This window comes from Candoia aspera, chromosome 8 (genome assembly GCF_035149785.1).
Source record: "Candoia aspera isolate rCanAsp1 chromosome 8, rCanAsp1.hap2, whole genome shotgun sequence".
NCBI lineage: Eukaryota > Metazoa > Chordata > Lepidosauria > Squamata > Boidae > Candoia > Candoia aspera.
The window spans coordinates 27,348,564-27,375,247 of record NC_086160.1 but is presented as its reverse complement, the minus strand read 5'-3'; the positions used below and the strand labels follow the sequence as shown (position 1 = coordinate 27,375,247).

Genomic DNA, 26,684 nt, shown 5'->3' with positions numbered 1-26,684 from the left:
CTCTTCCCATCTTGCAGACTTTGGCTTTTACAGTAAAAAATCCACACACAAGCAGGCATATTAAACCTATTTTATTTATATTTTATTTTTCCCTACAATTTGATATTATACTGTTGAATTTCTGCAGTGCAAAAAGAAAAGACACTGGCTGCTGCTATTGTCCATGTACAGGTTGCCTATTACTGTCATCAGTAATACTTTGGCTTCTAAAAGGAGAAATGAAACACTGACAACCAATAAGTACACAAAGTACACAAGTGTATTTATTACATTTTTGCAAGCACTTGGTTCTACATTTCAAAAACGCCACCATCAAGCTGTTGGCACATTTATGTACAAAACAGATTAATTATAATGCCTGCTACAAAGCAATCTTTGTGAAAATACAAACTCTAATACAGAGAAAAGCCAAAAGCATCAACATCATTACATGAGTTTAAAAGACGTTTTAAAAAGCATCACAAACTGTTTTAAGACACAAAACTGAAACACTACAATATAGAATAGAAAGAAGTTAATAATACCTCTGCAGAATTGTAAATACTGGTACTGCACATTTTGGAATGTTGACCCCTTAAGACAGTAAAGTGTAAAAAAGAAAAGAAAAGAAAAAGAAAAGAAAAGAAAATTAAAAAATGCAAATGAACTAATACTACTTGATGCATAAACATGCCACAAGTAACTACTGAATTACCCTCTACCTACTACAAGAATTGGTAAAAATTACTGATGATGCATGACTAGTTATTGTACAAAGAAGAGTTTTACTCAATAATTTTTATTAGAAATGCACTTACACTGAGAAAGAATTCACAATGATCCAATAAGTGCACAAACTAGCTAGATTTTTTTAAAAACACTGACAAAAATGTCTTGTCAGAATACATCACTTTAAAAGACACTTTACAGCATTCTTGTAGCATTAGAAATAGGCAAAGAAATTAAAAACACCAAATTTGGTCCAATAATACTTTTTTTTAAAAAAATGTATATTTTTGTGTGTTTTTGTTCATTTTAAGACAGGTACTTCTTTCAGATTAACATGACTGACTTTTCTCTTAATATTTTCTTACTGAAAATAAAGGTTCAAATATATTACTAACATTTCCAAACAATAGCTCCAGTAGCAGCCATTAACTTCACTTTAACATAATACAGGTAAACCGGTATGTGTGTAGAAAGCTACAAGCCAAGCTATTACAATTATGAAAGCCTCCTCAAAAAAGATCACATACATTATATGTATAGTTCAGACAGGTGCAATCCACTTAATTGTTTAAAGCAGGTAAAAAGACTCTGGCTCTTAAGATTGCTGTATTATAGATATAGCATTTTTATAAATATAGCTAAGCAGAAATTGCGCAGATCAGCACATGAACAGCTCCAGTTTAGCATAGCCATTGTGGGATTACAGAGGTCATTCTGTAGAAACCTATACATAACTCTATGTAACATTTGTCTATACACTGCAACTCTTGAAGGTAACTGTGGTCATTATACGCTTTGAAAAAGACTCATGGCCATGCATTACAAGCACCACGGTCTGCATGCTCACAATATAAACAGGAATAGCTATCAATGAAACTTTAAAATAGTGAATACTCCATTAAGTACATCAAGAATCATACAATGTTAACAAAGATAAGAAGCACTTCTTTTTGTTTTTTACCTACTCTTACAAATTTAGAAATTGCACCTTTGATAGTTTTTAAAATGTTCTCAGGACCCTCCATCAAGATGCTCACTGGTCCACCTGGCAAGATTTCCAAATCTGAAGGAATGTCAACAGTGTGCCTCCTCAAAAAATTGTACATGGTGTACGAGTGGTCCCTTAGAAGTATACCTGTAGTTAAAGTACTTACTAAAATCCAAACTAAAAAGTATAAAAAGCTATTTGTCCTTGTTCAAAAACAGATAAGAAAAAAGGTATTATGCATAACACATATGAAGTGATTTTTAAAAAATCAAACACATCTCCGTATTTGACAATAGTTAGTATTCTGGATCTAACAGAAATTAATCATTTTAAGATGCAGGAAAGGCTGTTTCAGGAGCTTTGTAGTAGAAACTGATCACACAAGCTATTAACTAATTAAGAAACCAAGTGCTGGACAACCAAGAATTATACAGGGGCAATGTACAAGTCACCCTACTGTTTTGTGAGAAACACTTTTTCATTTTGATTTTAAAAATGGAGAGATGGGTGGCCTTTAGTTAAACAGCAAAGCAAATAATGGTAGAAAGTAAGACAAGGTTTCCCTTATGTGTATGCATTAAGCCGCTCTTTGGAGCGGGTAGAATGAATATCATGTAATTCTTGCTCTTCCTTTGATTTAATATCCTCATACTTCTGCATTCTGCAAGCATCTTTCACATAGGCCCAGTTAGCAGACAGGACCATAAGGTAGTGGACCTGAGAGAGAGAGAGAGAGAGAGAGGGAAAGAGGGAGAGAGAGAGAGAGAAATCTTGTGATTTTAATCACATTAATTAACACCACATTTTATCATACCCACTTGGAATGTGTGTACTGTAAAAGCCCTTTCCTAAACAAGCAGGAACTATTTAAAATAATTATATTCCCAAAATAGGTCATGGCAAACAAAATATAAGCTGGAAATACTAACTTGTTTGCTATGTTTATTTTTGCAATTATCCCTTTTCTATATGGTTTTTGGCTTGTTGGAAAGACATTCATACATATTCCTGTTTTTTTCACTTGTTCACTTGTTATTTTCCTTTTTGGCTATGCTCCACCTCATTTACTCACCTTATTATTTATTCCTGTTGACTATGAAAATCCCAATAATTTTGCTAACAGTGTCAAAATGCAAGTATTCATTGTATGTGTATATATGTTTATGCATATACTGTATGTACATGTGTGTATATGCAAGTATATGTATGTGTGTGTGTGTGTGTGTATATACTGTGTGTATATATATATACACACAGACACAGACACACATATACATATACTGTGTGTGTGTCTGTGGGTGTGGGTGTCTGTGTGTGTCTGTGTGTGTTGTTTTTTTGTCTTTCACACCACCATTTCTGATAACTTCTACACACACAAGTTTGCAGAATTATTACTCTGCAGCTTTGTCCTTTCCTTCAAACCATCCTAATTGCTTCTTTTGTTCTTGTTTGACATTAACTTTAATAACTTTATTTTTTTTAACTTCCTAACTAGCTAGTTGCAGCACTTACTTCAGTGTTGAAAGTATACATTCATTGCATAAGGAACTACTGCTTGTCCAGCAAAAGCACCTCTTTTCTTGCTGTACAGCAGGAATGTTTCAATGGTCTTGTTGCTGGGAGATCCACTTTTAGAAAATGAGTCTCAGAAGAATATCTCTCTTGTGGCCAGTGACTTCAGGCTGTCATTAGAAAGGACTGGATAAAATTTTCTGTCCCTTTTTGGGGAGTCTGGGGGGGATTTAATGGGTAAGAAAATATTCCTTAATTTCTCCCATAGGAATCCTAATCTTTTATAGGGATTAAAAGGGGCTTAGGAAACATAGCCAGTTTTAAAGGGTCACTTTACCTGAATGTTACTTGGGAACCCTAACAGCCATGCCCAATTCTTGGAAATAAGGATGCTGTGAAACTATAAACAGGTATGGCAGATGGAAATGGAGATGTCCGAAAACACATTGGTACCCCTGGGACAATGTGGAAATTGTAAGAAATAGAACTTACAAAGAGACAAGCTCTCTGAGATGGATGGTGAAGCTTTCCAAAGGATTGGTCAAAAAGCTTCAGAGAGTATATAGCTATTTTGCTTAGGTGTCGTATGTAGTCTGAGGGCTACCTCAAAGATTGTGCAGTCCCCTGAACACAGAAAGACCAATCTTCAGGAACTTTTAGTAACAAAAACTTGAACAAAATATACTGTAGGTATAATTTCAAGGATTGGCACTCAAAACACAAATAGAACTATACCACTATTTTGACCTATACCTGGTTATGTATCTTTGTCATGGGGCTTACACTGGTGGTCTCTGTCATTTTTGCTACCTATTACTAGCATCATTCAAATGGAATAACATTGTTTTTAAGGTAGAGTTTGAAAGTTATTCTTACTGGCAATTCTTTTCTGATCGAAGCAAATATTTGTAGCTCAGGGTTGAACTGTGGAGTCCTTGGTGCTCTCTGAGCCTTGTTGTTTTCTTGCAGACGTTTCATTGCCAGGCTACCCAACATCTTCAGCAAAGAGGGAGTGGGCCTCGCTCTCAGTTTATATACAAGCAGCTTGTCCTGCTTGTGTTGAACTAAAACTCTTCAAAACGTATTAAGCAACCCAAAAGACCCAATAGCCCAAGAAGAAAAAACTGGAGTTATTTACAACATACAATGCAAAGACTGTAACAGCCACTATGTAGGACAGACAGGCAGAAGACTAGCAGAGCACATCCACAAACACCAACTAGCAGTCAGAAGACATGATGAGAACTCCTTAATCTCACAACACATGGACAGACTCAACCATAGTTTCAACTGGAAACTGTGAGCATCCTAAACCAAGCCAAATCCAAAAATGCCAGAGAATTCCTGGAAGCCTGGCACTCAGACCAAACAGCCATCAACAGACACATAGAAGTAAATAACATTTACATACCATTCAAAAGAGACAATAGAAAGGCCAAAAGACCAGTACACTCCCTTGCCAGCAATCAACACCCAGATATGCAAAAATCAACACTAGAATTAACACCAGATGAACCATCAAACAGCACAATACACCTTAACCAAGGAACTATTAACTCAGGCAATCAACCAAGCAGCAAACTACAGCCCAATCAAAGAACTCCCAAGGAGAGAACAACACCTCCACCAACACAAGCAGGGCAAATCACAGTATATAAATTGAGAGCAAGACCCATTCCCTCTTTGCACTGAAGATGTTGCCTAGCCTGGCAATGAAACATCTGCAAGAAAACAACAAGGCTCAGAGAGCACCAAGGACTCCGCAATTCTTTTCTGATCATAACCATTTGAAAAATTGCAGTATTTCTCTGTGCCAAAGAACTTTCTATGATATGAAAGAGAATACGTACTGTATTTTACCACATGAAGCAATGAAAATGTTACCTTAGGGGTGAAATTTTGTCACTGTGAACATTCTGACTATAGCTGTTTTGGCCAGAAGTGTTTTTATACAGCCAAGAGTAGAAGAGTTACAAAAATATAACACAAAATAAATGAATGCAGTATATCATATTCTGAACAGAAATATTTACCTGGGACTCTTAAAGATTAAGCTACTTTAAAGAATCCATTAATCCTTGTTCTAGTCTGGAACATATAATAATAACAGCCACCATCTCTGGAATCCTTTGTGCATGGAGTGTGTCCAAAAAACATCAGCAACTGAGAGACCAAAAATATTTAGCCCTTTGGGGTGGTATAAGGAAGATTTGGCAAGAGGTTTAAGAATTGAAAGGGTTATATTATGTCTTGCAAAGGCTTAAGCAACCACTGTCAATTTTAATTTTACTAAAAATATAAAGAATAAAACATTTTCATTGACCAATTAGCAATTTTGCTATTCAATTTTGGTGTTGTGATCTGGATCTGATCTGGGTCTGCATGAGACCCATAGAACACAGAATGTCAACTCTTGAGCTACTGAAATAGGAAATCTGTTGAAATTAATGGTAAAGATTTATTGCCTATTTCAAAAAAGCTGGGAAGGATCAAATAGTGAAAAGAAAAGTTAAAGGTTTGCAGGATCAGATGACTACTAGATGCTAAATTTATGACTGAAATGATTTTATATATTTGATTTTGTGTATATAATTATCTATTAGTCTTTGAGTGCTTAAAAATTGCACTCCAAAACAATCATGAATGAATTGTAGGACAATGAATAGTATGTTATTATTAGGGCCAAAGGGATTTGGACAAATGCCTATTTAATCATGATGTTTAGTGGATGACATTGGGCTAATCATAAGTCATACTCCCTATCTCTTGTGACATGAATTTCCGCAAACTTTCACATGATGGAGCATCAAAGTTCCTGTGATTATCTTTCAAGTTATTTGGTAAGTATCCCAAACATATAGATTGTTGCAGTATTCATTATGACTTATCACAAAGGCAAAGTTGTCTAAATCTTACCATAGCAATGACAGCTGCTCCAGCCCCAGCAAGGGCTACAATAAACAAATGGAATGTCATGTTCAGCTACAAAAGGAAGAAGGAAGGCAAATTACAAACTAAGAACACCAACTGAACCCATACTGTGCAAGTATCATAGGGCACAAAAACTGCACAATAAATATTGTCATATTGTTGCTGTTTTAAAGTTCATTGATTTCTTGAAATCAAGAATCACTACCACTATTCATTATTTTCTTTATGTTGCCTCTGAAAATTGTAGGTATCAATCAAAAGGTATCAATGTAACAACAAAGCATGATTTAGCATTAAGTCAACAGAGATTGAACTTTTTCCCCCAATATTTTCCCTCTGCCTCTTCTGTTCTCCAGTTCTCTCTGCTTCCAGGATGGAAGCAAAACTACATTTATCTGAACAAGACAAATACAGCTACATCTGTACTGGGTAAACTATGAGTCAAAACCTGTTTGTTTGCAAATCAAAAGTGCAACCCAGTCAAAATGTGATCCCCCCCCCCTTAACTAAAAAAGATAAGAGGAAAAGCTAAAATATGATTTAACTGAAGAAGGTGAGATGGAGAGTTTACAACCACAAGCACAATTATAATCTTTCCAATCATGGTTTGGAAATGAAAGATAAAGTAATTATTCCTGAACTGGACTTATGGCTAAGGATACTGGTGATATGTTACTTCAGTGAAGGCTCAGGTTCATATATTTTATCATTTTCTATACTTAGACATCAATCAAAAAGTTTTAACTGAAAAAAAATGGCACATTGCAAACTGAGTATGTGGAGCCATCAGTCAATTGAAAATGAACAAAGGTAAGCCTTCTATTAACCCATAAATCATTCACAAAATACTTTTCTTCTTTTCCCATGTTATTGTTAAAGAACATCATTTTTTTTATTAACTATTTAGTCATTTGTTGCAGCAGAGATATGATAGCACTATGGGTTTTATTTATGACCCTTCAAATCAACCCCTTCCTCAGTTTAATAGGACTTACAACAAACAGAATCCTCAGGATTAACTAGCTAACTTGTTGCTGTCGAATGTTAAAAAAATGGAAGAGTATTAGTTATGACTTTCTACATTAGCAAAACTTTTCATAGTTTTGTTCACCTCAGTAGATTCACACATCCTGAGGAAATTTTCAGATGCTGTACAAATCTTTTTTTCTTCTCCAATTGTTACAATTCCTGGAACAGATGAAATAGTCAGTGGTTTTGATGCATATTTACCACACATTCATTAGTGAGTTTAACAATTAATAAACTTAAACATAGTTTTATGTTTAAGAACAGCCAATTACTTAGTAACATGACATTTAAGAACAATTTAAAGAACAATCTGGTTTGTTGGTTCTAAAATCTTTGTACAAAAATTTTACTCTTTTCTGTTTTCACTGGTTTAAGTCATAATATGGTCCTGAGAAGTCAATTATGTATTCCTTCATAATATTTTGGGCTGCCATATAGCAAAGTTAAGTAATTCCTAAACAAGAAAATGAATAAAATTAAATTCAATAATAATAAAAGCAATTGAAGTATAAATAGCTCACAGAAAGCCAGAATTTACAGAAGCTAAAAGGATTTCAAAGCTAAAACAGATTAAGAGACCAGTAAAAATCAGAAACCAGAGTCATATCTGTGACATGGGAAGCTATATAAATTTGGTAAATATATATTTTTTTAAATCAAAAGGACAATTCTTTGACAGGTACCAGATAAACTCCAGACACCACTCCATTACTGTGCGTACCACCAAGAAGCCTCTTGCCCATAGTTGATAAAGACAGAGAAGAGTTGATAAGGACAGAGAAGAGCTCTAAAGACCGAACTAACAGGGGACTTCCAATTTGACATGCAATAAAACAATATTATTAGTTTAAAACCAGAATCAAAATACCCAAGGTGAGCAAAATCAAAAGCCTACTGCTAGTAAAGACTTACAGTGCTTCAGAGATTTACCCAAAAGGAGATTGATAGATTTGGAATCAATATGTCTATACATCCAAAATTTCATACAGCAATTTGTGCCTTTCAATGAGTATTTTACTGATAGAATTAATCAATATTTCAATTGCTTACCAAACTGACGGAGATCCAAGCAGAAATTTGCTCCTTCCACAAGGGTGGTGTTTTTACAAATGGTCCACAGGTTGAAATACATGTAAACAGGCAAAGAGGTGAAGGCTGTAACCCCCAACCAGGCCAGCATGAAGATATATGTCAGCATGATAAACTGTAACAAATAGGAACAAATGAGCAAAAACTGGCAAGTTTTAATTTTTTTTTTTAAAAAACCACCAAACAGAACAAAACAAATATGTGCCATAGAATAAAATATTCATCTATCTATCACAATTGGCATAAGCAAATAATTTCTTGTAAGACAGAGACAAGACTCAAGGTGGAATATATACATATTAAAGTAATTTAATCCTATATTTAGAATTCTTCAGTTAAAGAGCTATAGGATTCATTAGTAGCAGCTCTGACAAAACACAAAATATGCTATAAAGTGGAACAGTACCTGTTCTGTTTGTGCCTTTCAATGAGTATGTTCTATGTTTCAATCTATTTAGTCATTGCATTTATTGATTTATAATTTTTCTTCTTTATTTGAAAACTTTTGTAAAGTTTTGATGTTTTAATAATATTTAATCCACTGATAGAATTTGGAACGGCTTAGAAATACAATACTGTAATAAATAAATAAATAAATAAAATGCTACCTCTATGAAAGATACAGGCATAGAATGTGGTTCTGGCAAAACTGTTCTACCATCCTTGGGGAAATCATACAAAGACGACATATTTATCCCTCATTTCGCACCCTATCAGTGATAGAACTTTACATTAACTTCAAACCTGGACAAAGGATTCTATCCCAGTGATTTTAATTGCAGAAGGAAACAAGCATAGCCACTCTTATATCAAGGGTTGCCCTCTCTATATTGCCATGCCGGAGAATAGGATACATTGAAAATAATCACCAATATGTAATCCCCAGATAGGGTAATGTAAAACAGAATTTGGTCACTGGTATGGAGCTAATTCTTTCAAAGTGTATGAACACATTTAGGTCTCACAAGAAGGCAATTTCATAAGAACCCTCTACTTTACATACACTGCTCTCATAAAATACGTGCAATCTTGAGCACATTACTATTATTTTTATACTTTATCTTGGGGCTTCAAAATCAAATCCATTCAAGTAGCTGGAGAATCAGAGATTGCACCCCATGCTGGTAAGGATTACTATATAACTTCTGCAATTGATATCCATGTCTCTGCCATTCCTTTCCCTTTGCAGTATATGAACACTGTTTACAGCTGTAATGTTCCTCCCTACTTGCCTTCCAATTGTAGGAAGCAGTGTTTCCTACATATAGATGATGCATTCAACCCACTGGAAAGAATCACAACTTTAAATACTCAAGAGCTTTTTTAAAAAAAAAATCCTTGCAGGATCATAGCCCAGAATGCGTGGAGCCATTGCATCCCACTGGATCCATATTTAAATTTCAGTTTAATTTTCAGGAAGGTATACTCAAGTCATTACAGTGATCCTCTCTCAGTCCTATGGGGAAAGGCCGAGGCATAACCACCAGATGAATACCAAGATCACATGACTCATTCTTATCTCTCGTTTCATTAAAAGCATGAAGTACATCTGAATGCTTGCTATTTTTCTGTGTGTCTTCCTTTCTTCTCTAACTATCCTTTATTCTGTGCTGACACAACAATGACAAAGGTGATCCACCAGGGTATTATTCTATTTGCTTCAGACAGGTTCCTGTATTCTTGACAGACTGACAATAGACTGTTACACCACAGTTGAAGTTATAAAGAACACTGCACCCAAACTCCAGCTTGTCCGCTTTCCTTGTCACAGTGAGGCTGGGGACGTGATATGTATTTTGCTTTCTCTCTCATGGCTATTGTTTAATAAAGTTGTTTACATAGCCCCAGGCACTTGCTCCTTTAATAGTAGAATATACTTTATCCTATTCTAGAAGGATCTAGCTTCTCCTGGCTTCAGGAGAGGATTAACAGAAAAATAACAATTACCTAAAATAACCCTAAATCACTTAACTTCAGCCCAGTGTGGCATGTGATACAGATTACCATCATCAGTGTTTAATACAATTAGGAAGTTGCCTTGGGAGCTTAATTTTTTTAAAAAGTAAACAGACCTCTTATTAAAAAGAAAAAGAAAAAATGGCTTTTTCTGTCTTAGCATTCTCTGTCATTTCTGTTTCAGAGCTCCATGCCACTACAGCATAATGCAAATAGGTAAGACATGTCTGCCAAATTTAGACACTTTCATTGCAATAAGTAGGTGAAGAGTAGAACTCATTTTAGAATCTGAGAATATAGGCTATAAATAAAGGCATCAATTGTATAACCCGGGAAGGAGATATACAACTGGAGATCATCAGAATGATACCTCACCCCATGCCACTGGATGACCTCACCCAGAGGCTCCATACAGATGTTAAACAGTAGTGGAAAGGGAGTCAAACCCTGAGGTACTCCACACAGAAGAACCTTAGGTTAGAGCTCTCCTCACTACCAAGACTGAGTGGAATTGGTTTCAGGAGGAGCAATAATATTACAAACCTGTACCTATCACTCCCAACACCATAAACCAGTCCAAAAGGATACAACAATCAATGGTATAGAGTGTGGGAAGGCAAGTTCCATAATATGGTATTTGTACAATTATTTTTTCTTACATTATCACTGGAAACCACTATGGGATATTTTGAAAAGACACAAATGCTGTGAGTATTTTTTTCCCTGATAAGTATTCTATCAAATTAACTATTAAATAGGAATGTAGGAGTAAGCTGGGCCAGAAGGAAGAGTTTGTTTTTTTAGGCAGCAATCCTCTTATTCTTCGAATTATCCTGATAGGTTCACCATGCCATTTAGATTTAGCTGGATGAAGCACAGAGATTATCAATGTGTTTTCCTGGCTTTCAGGATTTGTGTATGATATGCAAGAAATCTTCTATCTGAAAATACAGGTGCCGACATTCTTGTTGGTGGGCACATTTGGAAGTTTGTGAATATTTAATGGACTGTCATGGGTGGGGGGAATTTTTTCCATTCATCTTCAGTGGTATGTCGAGTCCATTGGCAAAACTTCCAGGGAGGGGGCATAAACCCTGAAAGCACCAAGAGAGATCTCTGTAGGCATATTAGTTGATGACACTGCCTCTAAGAAAAGATCTTATGATTTTAGGGTGGAAGGGAGGTTGTATACTAAGGTTGTGTATATCTATGTCTGCATCTGTGTATTTTTACTAATAGTAAGACAGCTATGGAACAGTCCAATTACATTAAAAGAAATATTAACGACCGTTTTGGAAGTATTACATTTCATCATGACTGAATACAAGAACATTTTCCTATTTCTTGGTAAACATACTAAGTCAAGATACACAAGAATTACACTTGTTCTAAGTTTGAAGGAAAATATCCTCACAATTTAGTACAAAAACTAGCTTAGTTCCGATTCAGGCTCATTCATCTGAATACTTATCAAGTTAATCATGATGATCCTGTTAGATTTAAATCATCCCACGAATTTGGGTCTACACAGTTCTAATCCAAAACCTAATCATTATGTGACATTGGTTAGGTTTATTAAAGCTCTAGCAAGCCATTATTCATGAAGTTTGGGATCACAGGACAATTTTTTTTAGGAATTCCTTCTTTTTTTTTCTGCCCATGATGTACTATGTTTGCTGTTAGAGCAATTTATTATTTAAAACTTTGGATTTTTGCTTCCTGAATTCTACATGGTTTTTGATAACAGAGAACATAAAAGTTGCTATCCTTATCTATGGGTATTCATAAAATATGGTTTAAATTACATTGCATTATAATTACATAAATATTATATATATAAATATGTAATAAGTAACACGATAAATAAGATGCAAGCTTTTATGCTTAAATATTCTTGCCTCAAAACTGAGATGAATCCTTCCTGAGGCTGCAGTTATGCAGAGGTGTTATAAAAACTTTATAGATACGTAACATATTCATTTAGACTTTTCTTTTGCCATTTAATACTAATGTCTCATTATTCATTACTAATACTAATTCTTTAAAATATGAACACTGTACAAGAGGTAAGTTGTGAGCAAGTCAACTAAGAACGAATGAAAGAATCAGACCGGTAACTGTTTCATTATCATAATGAACCAGAGGAACAAACTGACTGTTTAGTAATGTAATTACATAGATCCCTTAAGAAAGAACATAAATAAGTGACAAGAAGAATGCTTATGATATACCTGTAAGTACTAAATAAACAGTTGGGCCTATGATAGTGCAGTATATTTATTATACTGTTAAGCAGTCATTAGGGTGATGGAGTAGACAGCTGGCTGAAAAAAAGTCTGATCTGATCTAAGTTAAGATTAGAATTATACACAGTCATCTTCTGTACAATGTGTTCTATCTGATAACAGGTAAATCACATGTTAGAAACATACAAAGTTTTGAAAAATTACAAAATCCCTTTATTACTGCTTGCTCATTTGTTTAGCAAGCTTATGAGCCACCCATTCCCACTAGCATTGTGGCTTACAGCATATAGTATGGACAAAAAAATACAATCTGTCAATTAAAAGTATAATTATGAGCATGCATAAACATGTTTGTTTATTTAATTTTAAGTATTGAAAAGGCCACCCAAACCAAACAATGTGACTCTGGGCAGCATGCAAGAAAAATAAACATTTAGCAAAATAATTAATCATCCATCATTAAAAGTAATCCAATATATCAAACTGCGAGCTAAACAAAATAATTAAAACAACTAAAAGGGAGCCCCAGTCCACTGGACCTAAATGCTTGGGTTTTTTCTAAAGGCAAGCAGAATTGTTTTTAGTTGCTATCCTCTGCTTTATACCACCATTTCAACATTATCCTCAGAACTAAAAGCAGGAAGAGGCTCCTGCACAAGGATAACAATGGGAGAAACCTAAGTAACAATCTTTTCCAGTAGCACTCATCAAAGCTGAAAGAATCTGACTTTGGTGTATGATGCTGGATCACTAGCAGAAAAAACTTCCTTCAGCTCTACAAGTGAAAAGGGCTGAGAAGAATTGGAAAGCAGCACATTCTTCTTAATGTTCTCCTCCAGCAGCATTTGTCCATACCAGAATTCTCCTGATAACTCCAAGACAATACTTTTCCTTCAACCTTCTCCAGAAGCACTCGCCAAAGCTGAAAAACTTGGACTTTATTAATAGTCAATGGAAAATACTCTCTCAGCCATGTCCAGAAGTACCTGTTAAAGCTGGTTTGGCTTTGGTGAATGCTGTTGGTGAAGATGAAAGGGAAAGCAGCTGCAAGTCAATGCTCTCTTCACAGCATTCTCCTCCAGCACTCACCAAACCAGGAAGGTTTGGCTTTTGTAAATGAGAAAGGTAACTGCTATAAAGAAGCTTCACAGTAAGTTATTAATTAAGGCAATTTATAAAGTATTGTCACAAAACTTTTCATCAAGGCCAATCTAATGCAGTCTGCTATAAGATTCTCCTTGCTTTGGTTTCATATGGCTACCCAGAATCAATTCTGATCCAATAGGGGACCTAAGCTGTGGACCTGATTCTTAAGGAAAGGTGCAGCTCTGTTCATCCATATATTCCAAATCCCCCAGAATCTACAAGTCAGTTTCCACTTCCAGTCTCATCAGTGAACAGGAGATAAGGTGGAGCCTTGCAGGATTTTCTCCCAGGATCATTCCTAGTGAAGTGAGCAAAAGTCTCTTTATAGTTCCTAATGATAGTACTTGAAGAAGCACTCTCAGTTTCCTCAGTTGTTTGATGAAGATACCATGGTCAATGGTATCAAAAGCTGATGAAATATCCAGAGGTATCAACGGGGTCACACTTAACACTACCTAGTAGAGATCATCCATCAGGCTAAGGCATTCTACATGCCAAAGTAGGTTATAAATCCAAAATGGAAAATACCTTTAGAGAATACTTACATTATTTTCAAATAATGCAAATAAGGAACATGGGCATCTTAACATAAAATTATTTTTAAAATTGTTTACTATGTTCTGGATATTCCAAATCTCTCAAATAACATAATACAGAAAAAAGACAAACTAATCATAGTTTAAAATATTTACTACAAGAAAGTAACTTTTCTAAAGATACTTAAAATGAGGGAGAAGTATGGTTGTTGATATGAACTTAATACCAATTTGTTTCAAATTCTGATGAATGCCCTAAGGTATAAGTTTGAAATTTTGATTTATTTTCCACATTTGCTATAATGTATATTATGTAGTCAAAGCATAGCTGCTACTAAACAAACATTAAGTATTCTTATTTCGATATTCTGCCTTTTCTTTTTTTACTCATTATAGGTTACTATATCATCAAATGTCTTTCTCTGTCCTCTAGCAGAGATGGTGATGTTTTTATTTTATTTTATTTTTAATCTTTCACTTTTACAGAAAAAGTAAAAAATTATGAATTATAAAAAATAGATATCATTTTTCTATAAATGGTAGAGGAATGGCAATCCCATTCGCAGAAAAAGTGTACCTGTACTTTTCTGTATGTGCAGAAATGTACATATATAAAACAAAACCTGAAAGTACTGATTAAATGTATCAGATTATTAAATTGATATGAACAACTCAAAGGAAGATGCATGTGGCTAACAGAACACTGGCTTAATGGCAACATTGATGTCCCATTAATGATTAACAGGGTCTGCAAATGTATTACAAAAGGCAATAAACAACTTAGTGGTAAAATCAATTTATAGAGAAACTAATTTACTGAGAAACCAAACTAAAAGTAATAATAGTAAAAATTGAATGACTAAGAACCCAGATGAGAAATTTACTTAGCAAGCTTTTCTGAAACAAACACTATGCACAATGAAAAGATTCTATTAAACAATTACTGAATTCTGAGCTTCTTGAAAAACTGATAATATATGAACTGAAAACATAAACTAAAGTTAAAGTAAGATGTATTTGTAAATACACTCCTTCTGAATATGGAATATAAAATAATATTTCAGGAAACTTATATTTCAGGAAACTTACACAGTACAGAAATTGGTATTGCACAATTTAGGATCAGACTAAAGAGATTAGGGAAGACCCACAGATCAGCTAGATATGAGCTTGCTAATATTCCTAAGGAATATGCAGTGGAGGTAAAGAATAGATTTAAGGGACTGGACTTAGTAGATAGGGTCCCAGAAGAACTATGGACAGAAGTTCACAACATCGTTCAGGAGGCGGCAACAAAATACATCCCAAAGAGAGAGAAAACCAAGAAGGCAAAATGGTTGTCTGCTGAGACCCTAGAAGTAGCCCAAGAAAGGAGGAAAGCAAAAGGCAACAGTGGTAGGGGGAGATGTGCCCAATTAAATGCAAAATTCCAGAGGTTAGCCAGAAGAGATAAGGAATTATTTTTAAACAAGCAATGTGCAGAAGTGGAAGAAGACAATAAAATAGGAAGCACAAGAGACCTCTTCCAGAAAATTAGAAACATTGGAGGCCAAAATGGGTATGATCAAAAACAAAGATGGCAAGGACCTAACAGAAGAAGAAGAGATCAAGAAAAGGTGGCAAGAATATACGGAAGACCTGTATAGGAAGGATGACAATATTGGGGATAGCTTTGACGGTGTGGTCAGTGAGTTAGAGCCAGAGATCCTGAAGAGTGAGGTTGAATGGGTCTTGAGAAGCATTGCTAATAACAAGGCAGCAGGAGAAGACACTATCCCAGCTGAATTGTTCAAAATCTTGCGAGATGATGCTGTCAAGGTAATGCATGCTATATGCCAGCAAATTTGGAAAACACAAGAATGGCCATCAGACTGGAAAAGATCAACTTATATCCCCATACCAAAAAAGGGGAACACTAAAGAATGTTCAAACTATCGAAAAGTGGCACTTATTTCACATGCCAGTATGGTAATGCTCAAGATCCTGCAAGGTAGATTTCAGCAATTCATGGAGTGAGAATTGCCAGATGTACAAGCTGGGTTTAGAATAGGCAGAGGAACTAGGGACCAAATTGCCAATATCCAATGGATAATGGAAAAAGGTGGGGAGTTTCAGAAAAACATCTATTTCTGTTTTATTGACTATTCTAAAGCCTTTGACTGTGTGGACCATAACAAATTGTGGCAAGTTCTTAGTGGTATGGGGATACCAAGTCATCTTGTATACCTCCTGAGGAATCTGTATAATGACCAAGTAGCAATGGTAAGAACAGACCACGGAACAACAGACTGGTTAAAAATTGGGAAAGGAGTACACCAGGGTTGTATACTCTCATCCTACCTATTCAACTTGTATGCAGAACACATCATGCGACATGCTGGGCTTGAGGAATCCAAGGCTGGAGTTAAAATTGCTAGAAGAAACATTAACAATCTCAGATATGCAGATGATACCACTTTGATGGCTGAAAGCGAAGAGGAACTGAGGAGCCTAATGATGAAGGTGAAAGAAGAAAGTGCAAAAGCTGGCTTGCAGCTAAACCTCAAAAAAACCAAGATTATGGCAACCAGCTTGATTGATAACTGGCAAATAGAGGGAGAAAACGTAGAGGCAGTGAAAGACTTTGTATTTCTAGGTGCAAAGATTACTGCAGATGCTGACTGCAGTCAGGAAATCAGAAGACACTCAGTCCTTGGGAGAAGAGCAATGAGAAATCTTGATAAAATAGTTAAGAGCAGAGACATCACACTGACAACAAAGGTCCGCATAGTTAAAGCATTGGTATTCCCAGTGGTAACATGGCTGTGAGAGCTGGACCATAAGGAAGGCTGAGAGAAGGAAGATAAGATCCTTTGGAACTATGGTGTTGGAAGAAAATTCTGAGAGTGCCTTGGACTGCAAGAAGATCAAACCAGTCCATCCTCCAGGAAATAAAGCCAGACTGCTCACTTGAGGGAATGATATTAAAGGCAAAACTGAAATACTTTGGCCACATAATGAGAAGACAGGACACCCTGGAGAAGATGCTGATGCTAGGGAAAGTAGAAGGCAACAGGAAGAGGGGCCGACCAAGGACCTGATGGATAGATAATATTCTAGAGGTGATGGACTCGTCCCTGGGGGAGCTGGGGGTGTTGACGACCGACACGAAGCTCTGGCGTGGGCTGGTCCATGAAGTCACAAAGAGTCGGAAGTGACTGAACGAATAAACAACAAACAGAAATTGGAGGATAAGAACTGGCTTTAATTATCAGATTGCACTTAAATTTAAAAGATTGACACAATGTTTCTGTATGCAAACTGAACTAATGTGGTATTCATGACAAAAATAAAACCATTGAAAATACTCTCCCCTTACACACACACTTTCTTTTTTTGAGCTACTTTTAAAAATTAAAACCACATTCATAGCTTCCCATTTTTGTCAAATGCAGATATAAATGACTATAAAGATATTGTAAATATCTTGCTCAGTTAATATTTGTCCAAAAAAGAGAAATTAATGCTTGAAATCTGATGTTTTTGTGGTCATTGATTATGTCTGTCCTCTCAGAAAGCATAACTATCATAATTAAGGCCAAACACGTTATGGTTATTTTTCATTATTTAATTAAATGGAGCATCTTGTATTAGTCTTACATACATGACTAAACGAATAAACAACAACAAAACACTTGTTGAATTCAATCTTTGAACATTCCAGTATGAATTGATCTGATCCATATTCTTGCAGGCAGTGTCCTGGACTCTCAGTCCAGCCCTATTGCACAATTTCCACCTGGTCTCCAATCTTCCCTTTTGGGGTAGCATTTTGGACGAAAGGGTGGCTTGTCAGCTACAGACGATCCTAGATAAAGCAGATTATCTAGATCCCTTCTGTCAAGATTCTGAACCAAACATGGTATATAAACAGTATTGGTCACTCATAGATAACCTTTGTCAGGATCTGGATGAAGGAAATGCGATCCTTCCACTCATTTTAGAGTTCTTAATGACATTTGATACCAACAACCATGGTATCCTTCTAGACCACCTAGAAGGGTTAGGAGAGGGGACACAATTCTAAGGTGGCTTCATTCCTTCATAAGTATGTGGTTCCAGTCAACAGTCATGAAAGGAGGAGCAGTTTAACACGGTTGCTCCAGTGAGGGATCCTAAAAGACTTTGTTCACTCTCCTTTAACATCCAAATGAAATCACTAGAACAGATTGTCCATCCGTTTGGGATAAGGCATCATTAGTACCCCAAGCTGGGTTGAAGATGCTGTGGAGGTTTTAACCCAGTTTCTACAGATTGGATGGGATGAAACAAGCTCACATTGAATTCTAGGAGGATGGAGATAATTTGCTTAGCTTCAATTCAGTTCAGGTTATTGCTGTCCCCTGTGACCTGGGGTGTTTTACTGGATTCAGGATTCTGCTAGATCCCCATGGATAGGAGATCTTTTGCCCAATTTAGACTGGTGCACCAATTGTAGCCTTTCCTAGACCAGAAAGCCCTGGCAATTGGGATTCATGCCATTCTCTCTTTTGGTTAAACTCCTGCAATGCACCGTGTGTGAGGTTGTGAAAATTATTGGCATTACAGCTGGTACAAAGCATAACAGCCAGACTGTTGCCAGTGAGTGCCACTACTATAGCATATCACCTATGCTCTGGTCACTGCACTGGTTGCCAATGTTTTATTATCCCATTCAAAGTGCTGGTTTTAACCTATCAAGCCTTACATAGCATGACCCTGGGTTACCTTAAACCCCATACCTCAAAGTAGTTTTTCCCTGTCTTGTGTAGTTATCAAGGAAGGTGATGCTAAGGGTCTTGGGTTCATGAATGGTGATAATAAAGACAAAGATCTGAAGGCAGACTACCTTTATGGTGGCCCCAATACTTTAGTGTTAGGTTTTTCAAACTGGGCCCTGCGAACCTGAATGGGTTCCATAGAACCTCTGCAGGAGGCTAAGGGGAAATCCATAAAAGTCTAAAGGAATTAAAAAAAAAAAAAAAAAAAGGCTCTGCAAGCAAGGAAGTGGGGAGAAAGGCTTAGTCCCTTGCAGAGAGTTTTCCCTTAGTCTCTTGTGGAGAGGATTTTTTTCCTCCCCTAGTGGAGGAAATAATAGGAGATACAGTGGAGAGAAGGTGACTTGTAGGCTGACATTCAGAAGCCCTACATTCTCTTGATTAGGACTTCTGGGAATTTTTAAAATAGCAAACAGGTTCCACGGTATAAAAAAGTTGGAAAACCCCTGCTTTAGAATACCTTGCTCCTGCAGGTATCCTGTACCTGGCTCCTTTGCTACTGACTTTCTGCAAGGCAGTGGAACTGACTTCTTGATGCAGGTTCAGTAATAATGCTTTTCTGTTCTGTATTTCATTGGATTTCATGTTATGTTTGTAACCTGCCTAGAATCTTGGGAGCTGGGCATTATATAAATAAATCTAACAAATAAATAAAATTGCTTTTTGTTTTCATAGTTTTATATTTCGAAGTTATATTTTCTGTTTTTATTCATTTAATTAAAAAAACCCATTCCTATTAGTCTCATTAAAACAAAGTTTTATGTTTCCATTGCACTCAAGTGACTATTTACTATATTGATTCATAATGGTTCAGATTTTATTTCATTTATCTTACTAACACTCAATGATGAACTCACCTGCATTAAGTTCCCAAGATGTTTTCCAACTTTATTTCTCCACACTAATCAATTTAAGCAGCATTTTCTTTTTATGTGCAACTACCCCTTGCCATAACTACATCTTCTCTGAAACTTCTTTTACATTGTTTTGCCATTTTCAATCCAAACCTATGGATTGAATTATTAAATATTTTATCATTAGAAAATTAATAATTATGAATGGTGGATTATTGGAGTATCTCAAGTCCCAGTTACCTACAAAGGGAATCAGGTCCAATGTTCCTATCAGTAGTATGCTGGTATTCGTTTAACAACCAGGTCTGCCAGTCCATTGCTGCTGTCACATCAAACCATACCACTAGCTACCGAACAGCCTATCAGCACACTAGGCATTGTGGCTTAGCATTCAACCGGCTCGCAAAATGCCAGAAAATTTAACCATCAGCTCTTGTGAGCCAGTATGATCCGAGTCCAGCATATGACTGCCTAGTATCTTTAATGTAATAAACCTTTAATGTAATATATTAAGTAGCACATCCATGGTCACTTTTGCAAAAAAGGTATATAGCAACCTTCCCAATATGATGCCTTCTTGATATTTTGGGACTACAACTTCCAGATTTCCTATCCAGCAAACCCCAAGACTGGATAAGAGAGAGGTACAATATAATACAATATACAATATATACCGCCCAGAGGCCTCCGACAGGAGGAGATGGGTGTGGATAAATTAGATAAATAAATAAATATGGATAAAAGTATCAAATGTGTAAAATTTCTTCTATAATAAAATAATGTACTATTGATAAATAAATAAATATTCCTGATGCTGAATGAGTGAAAATGTTATCTCCATTTCACGGAACTGTTAACAGATAACTCTGCAATGTTTGAAAACATTACACTTGAAATTATTAAATCTTAACTCTAGGACTATTTTATTAGACATGCATTCCTAGAAATATTTTTAGTCTACAGAAAGTTTCTAACTTTGAATTAAATTATGACAGCCATGTAATAAAGAGTGTCATACTAACATACCCAGGCGCTGACACATCTGCCGCAAGTGGTGATTTTGAAATCCCCATAGAGATCCTTGATGGCACCAGTTGTAAAAAATCCTTCCACCATTAACAAAATGCCGTAAACAAAGAAGGCAGCTGCTACTCCATAGATCACATACTTGAAAATGTCGATCCTGAAATTAATAGAATTCTATGTTAGTGAGGCTTTAATGATATTCAAACTATTAGAATTTTTTAAAATATATATTTCTCTAGATGATATCTAGTTTTATCATAACAATACATTGTTTACAGATTTTCATTTACGAATAGCAGAACATGAGGAATAGACTCTATTCACTGAACGCTATTAAGGCATTTATGCTAAAGAACGAAATTGAGGCCATAAAATACCCGCACACACAAACACATAGCAATGACATACACAAATGAAACACAGTTGTTGTAATATCTGACTTTATTCAGAGCATACATTACATTCTTTCAAAATAACCATACAACTGGATGTTTATTATCACTGTCAGCATAACACAACCAGCGCCTGTTGGAAGAGTCAAATAGATCTATAGAAATCAGTTGTTAGGACTGTACTATCAAGACTGAATCCTTCATTCAGCATCAATTCATTTGTGCACATTCCCAGCATTTTAAGATTACACTGCATAATGTTAGCAAAAAGATGGCTGAATTTCAGTGGTGGATTTTCAGATCATGATTTCATGATCTGAAAATGATTTTCAGATCATTTTTCACATTTTTATTTTAAAGGGGAAGATAAAATGTTGGAATGATAGCAATCTGCTTCCTTGACTGCTTGCCCCAAATTTCTACTCTCAATCCTTCCCCACAAATGCTAAAAAGAAAAAAATAAAATGAATGCCTATGCCTACCCACCTGTTTGTCACTTTATTACTAGATGCCTCCAGCAAGTCTTGATAAAGTTGAAAATCAGAAGTGCAATTTCCAATCCTTCCCAACATTGAGCAACCATAGATGGGGCAAAGTGGAGCATGATTAAATGTGTGTCTTTTGTACTTGTGTTCAGATGTCACATATAAGGATGTAAGGAGTGGAACTTGAATTTTGATGTTATGATGCACATATTTTCATGATAACTGTGTCCCTGTTCCAATCCACTGCTTGGGGGAAGAAGATGTTGAAGGAAGGTTCTCTATAGCTCCATAGCACCTGCTGCCTGAGGGACCTCTCTTATTCTGGTTGATGGGAGAGCCAGCCCTGCTGACCCTTAATAAAAGTTGTTCTATTAAAATTAATCCTAAAAAATATAGGGACCATTTTCATAGTCAAGTCCAAATTCACACAGTTAATATTACTCCTGAACTCATACTTCACTTGTGCTTAAGTACGTGTCAAAGGGAAATAAGCAAAGGTAATGACCTTAGAAATCTGTGATTTGAAATGCTAATGGATGAGCTCACAAAGCTCAGTGAAAACATCTTTCAAGCTCTGTCTCTAACATAGGTTCTGCTCATGTCTCCCTTGAGACCTGTATATAATCAAGATATGTTCAAGGGTTTAATTTTGCAGTTCTACAGCACAATCTGTGTCCATTTTTAAAGAGATTTTTCTTTCCCAATTATTACAGGATACAATCTTTAATAATTTCACTTTGCTTAAGACAATTGAATAAATACAATTCAGAATAAAAGGATATATACTTCTTAGCGTGGTTAATTATTTTTAAACTGCCACTTCCACAAGATTATACATTCATAGAAACTGTGTATTTTCCCAACATCAGCACTGAGCCATTTAGCTTGATTATGCTCTAAAGGAGGATTAAAGGCTGAGGAATCCTGAAATTATTAATATTTCATAATCTTAGAGTTAGGGTTTTGTTTTGCTTTCAAATCATGGGAATTGAAAAATTATGAACCAGACAGCATGAAATTAGAAAATGTCCTATGAAAGCTGCCTTATGGTAACTGGCAATGTACCATATTCTAAACAAAGAAGCAGATGCCTTATTCCAGAAAGAAACACATATACATCTTTAACTGGGCAACTGTTAATTACAAACTGTTAATATGGAATAAGAACACAACTGATTTACTATAGCTTCCTACACTGTGAAATATAAGAAAGAGGTGACCAGCATTAGAACAATGGAGGCATCAGCCGGAGAATCAAGCAGTGTTTCCACTGAAGATGTAATTAACATGTTTTCAATTGTATTTTTAAAATTTTAATAGTACGAGGAGCCTGCCATGCATGCAGGGGAGGGGTGGAGTAATACTTCCTTTCCCAGGTGCAATTTTCCCAGTCTCCAATGGTGGCATCGGGGTAGACAATGATTTTGTTCTTATTATTTAGATGCGTATCTCTCTGTTCCTTCAGCAGCTTCAATTTGCATTCATAGCATTCCTTCCTCTAATTTTATCTCACAACAGATTGGGCTATAAGATAGCGATTCAAGGGGCTCCATGGCTAATGACCGATTTGAACTGGGCTGTTCCAGTTGAACTTGGATACCTTAACACTGGCTGTCATAGAGCAGAAGTCTAAGGGTGCACTTGGCAGAATGGCAGAAAGCACTCCCAAACACAGCTAAATTGGCTTCTCACATTTTGAAGGAATTGAAGTAATACACATTGCTGATTAAGGAAGGAGGGGAGCATAATACCAGAGTCCATAATTATCTAAATGTCCCCCTGTGTCTACCCCCCTGCAATTATTAGCAAGAAATACACACACACACGTACATTGTCATCTGAGTTAAGTGCGCTCTCTCTCTCACACACACACACACGTGCACACAGACGCACATGTAAGGAATCCTCCAAAATTCTGTGTGTGTGTATGTGAGAGAGAGAGAGACAGAGACAGAGACAGAAAGAGAGCATTCAGCTAAGATGGCAACTAAAAGTCATTTGAGTAGGCAGTATAACAATTTGGAGAAATAAATAAACTTGACATTTAAGTGCCTCACCTCTGTGGCTAAATTAAAATCTTAACAGAAGAGTTCAAATGAATTGACACGCACTGTCTATTGAATCGAATAGTACAATTCCGTAGAACTTTGACTAAGTGGCCTACAACAGGTTCATGAGGATTTCAGATCTCTTGGATTAAACAGCCCTTATATTTATTAGACCAATCAACAACATATAAAGAGCATGATAAATAAAGAAGAATTGTCACAACTTCCAGCTGTGCCCATGGGCTGGCAAGTACAATATTGAATATTGACTATTGATTCTTTCACATTAATGCTGACACTTTAAACATATCTCCTGGGTTAACTACTGTACTATTCATGATGTGATTGCAACCTGTATCATATCTATGTTGGAACTTGTTTAATGGTAATGGTGGTTATTCTAAATTATATTGCTTTTTGTACAATGACGTTATTTAAATAAAATATAGCTTGCATAGTTGATATTCATGCCAATTGTTTTGTGTAAAGCAAAAAGATCCACATCTAATGCACATTTATATTCAAGCCAAATTGTTATAAGGCATTTTTTCTAAACATAGTATCCTCATTTAATCCAGTAACTTTGATTTAAATATTTAAATTAAGATAGATGCAATTATTTAAATAGGAAATAAAATTCATAAATATACAATTGAATACTTCAAATTATTAGTCTGATACCAAGACAAAGATGAGGAGATATTTTTCAAACTTTAATGAAGTATTTGATTTACCGATGATGTAAGAGATGCTGAAGTGTATATAAGGTTGTTTAGTGCTTTGAATACAAAGTCAGAGAACTGCTTTGGAGAGTTTGGGGGCATGAAAATCTCTCTGCATCTCTTTAAGCCAAATACATCTTTATGAAGGCAGCCATGTGGTCCCAGGAAAATAAGCAGCTCCTTTAAGCAATTGCAGACAGGTGTTACATGCCCCAAAGGATGGTGGAGAAACTCACCCAAGAACACGCCAACAATTAGTGAGGACCCAGCAATCATTTTATTAAGTTAGCAAGTAGTAGTGAGTCACCAATCTCTTACTCTTAAGAGTGAAAAGTGCCTGAGACGGGTCAATGGAGATTGAGGATGAATATAGTGTATGTATGTATGTATGTATAGTATGTAGGTATACATTTGACCATTGACAAATAATTGTTTTAAACAGTGAATTGTACAGATAGAGGTACACAGGAAAGAACACTATGTAAATCATGGTACTTAGCCTTTGAGAAAGATGAATCTCAGTCAAGCTGATTATTATTCTAATAGTTTGACCCTGCATCACACTTTAAATGGGAAGAGTTATAAACACACCTATTGACAGTATCCTTCCACAAATGCATTTTGCCTTTAAATTAAAAGCACTGCCAACCCCAGTGTATATCTGTTTTTCATACTGCAAAACCATTAACAGAAACAATTATATAAAGAGAAGTGTTTTATATTCCTCCTATTTGACAGAATGTAAGATAATATAATTAGCTTGCTTTTGCAACAGATATTGTGGAAAGGGAGAGCCTAGTAATTACATTTATTCTTACAGCAGTATTTAAACCATGTTGTAAAAGATTAAGCAGAGACTTACATTGTGAAAACATCAATAGTGTCCCCAGCAGCTCTTGCCATCTCAAAATAGGTTTGCAGAATGTTCACTGTTCCCGAGAGCGCTTCATGTCCACACCCACAGAAGAGGGCAACCCCAGCATACAGCAAGATGGTGGCAATCAGGGAGGCATAGGGAATGCCCCCCAAGCACTTGATACAGCATTCAAAGCAACCTGAACAGAGAAGAATGTACTTAATACATGGTAATATTCTTTTGCCTCAAGACAATCCACATTTTCTTTCTTTAATTATGGTACTTACAATTTAAGCCTAGCTAGGTGGCAGTACCTAGATTACCTGAGTTATCTTGAAATGCTAAGCAGGGTCAGACTTGTATGAAACCAGCTCCCCACACCCCACCAAAGTAGAAAAACTGTGCAGAGCAAAGCTTCTGGAATTCTTTCCAACCCCTTTACTATCAGCAGCCAAAGGAGGCACCTATATTTTCTGAGTAATGAAGAAACATACTGAATCTGTGTCTGCTAGAGTTTCTGCTTTTCCTCATGCTGCACCAGTGTTTGTGTCTATGTGCATGCTGGGAAGCACAGAGTAGACTGCATATGCTCTTTGGAACCCATGACCAGGAAGAGAGAGATCAGGTTAGAATGAGAAGTCAGCAACATTCCAAGTCAATGTCCATGGATGCATTGTGCACTTTTTTTCTGGAACTTTTTTTATGCAGCCTACAGCTTGACCCAGCCCTTTTTGACATTTACCTATCTTTGTTGATTCTTCCCCCCCACAACCAATTTTATCCCATTGTGTTCAGTTTTTAAAGCAACATCCAGATGACAGAGTCCCAATTCATATTTCTCCCAATATTCCATTCAGTTAGAAAAAAATAAAAATCTTCCCAGAGTAGACAACAGCATGTCACTTGCAATATTGTATTAAAAATCGAAGGCACCATAAGTTAAGATGGTCTCTAAGAAGACTTTACCTTTATACTGCTAAACCTTTGTAATAAACTCTGTAGGAACTTTAAAAAGATTATTTCAAATGGAAAGTAAAGTTTGACTTTTCACAACAAAAGTAACATCTTTGCAATAAATGTTTAATATTTTCAAAGTAATATTAGATTTGTAGCACATAAACAAAGGATCGTATTTGTGATAAGCCTGCTGATTTTATTTATTAAGCAAACATATATGGGCACCCATCTACCAGAAGAAACTTGGGGCAGCAAACAGAATAAAAACATGGTATACTAAGAACAAAAAGACCATTTAAAAGACTAAGCAACATTGAGGCCCTGATAAAACTCATATGCAACAATCAACCACCCATGTCAGCTCCACCAACATCCTGGCTCCATGCTTGGTAGAAAAGCCAGGTCTT

At 36.0% G+C, this 26,684-nt stretch overlaps 1 protein-coding gene across 2 annotated transcripts in view; it reads right to left on the bottom strand.

Moving 5' to 3' along the window:
• Positions 1-237: 237 nt before the first annotated feature.
• GPM6A (glycoprotein M6A) overlaps positions 238-26,684 on the bottom strand; it is a 173,725-nt gene continuing 147,278 nt past the window's right edge. For both annotated transcript variants that reach the window (XM_063310118.1, XM_063310117.1), the window contains exons 2-7: positions 25,327-25,519; positions 20,818-20,974; positions 8,219-8,372; positions 7,251-7,327; positions 6,125-6,190; positions 238-2,413 (exon numbers count right to left, since the gene is read on the bottom strand). In XM_063310118.1, the coding sequence (XP_063166188.1) occupies positions 2,261-2,413; positions 6,125-6,190; positions 7,251-7,327; positions 8,219-8,372; positions 20,818-20,974; positions 25,327-25,519 (800 nt within the window). In that variant the 3' untranslated portion in view covers positions 238-2,260. The remainder of the gene's footprint in view (positions 2,414-6,124; positions 6,191-7,250; positions 7,328-8,218; positions 8,373-20,817; positions 20,975-25,326; positions 25,520-26,684) is intronic.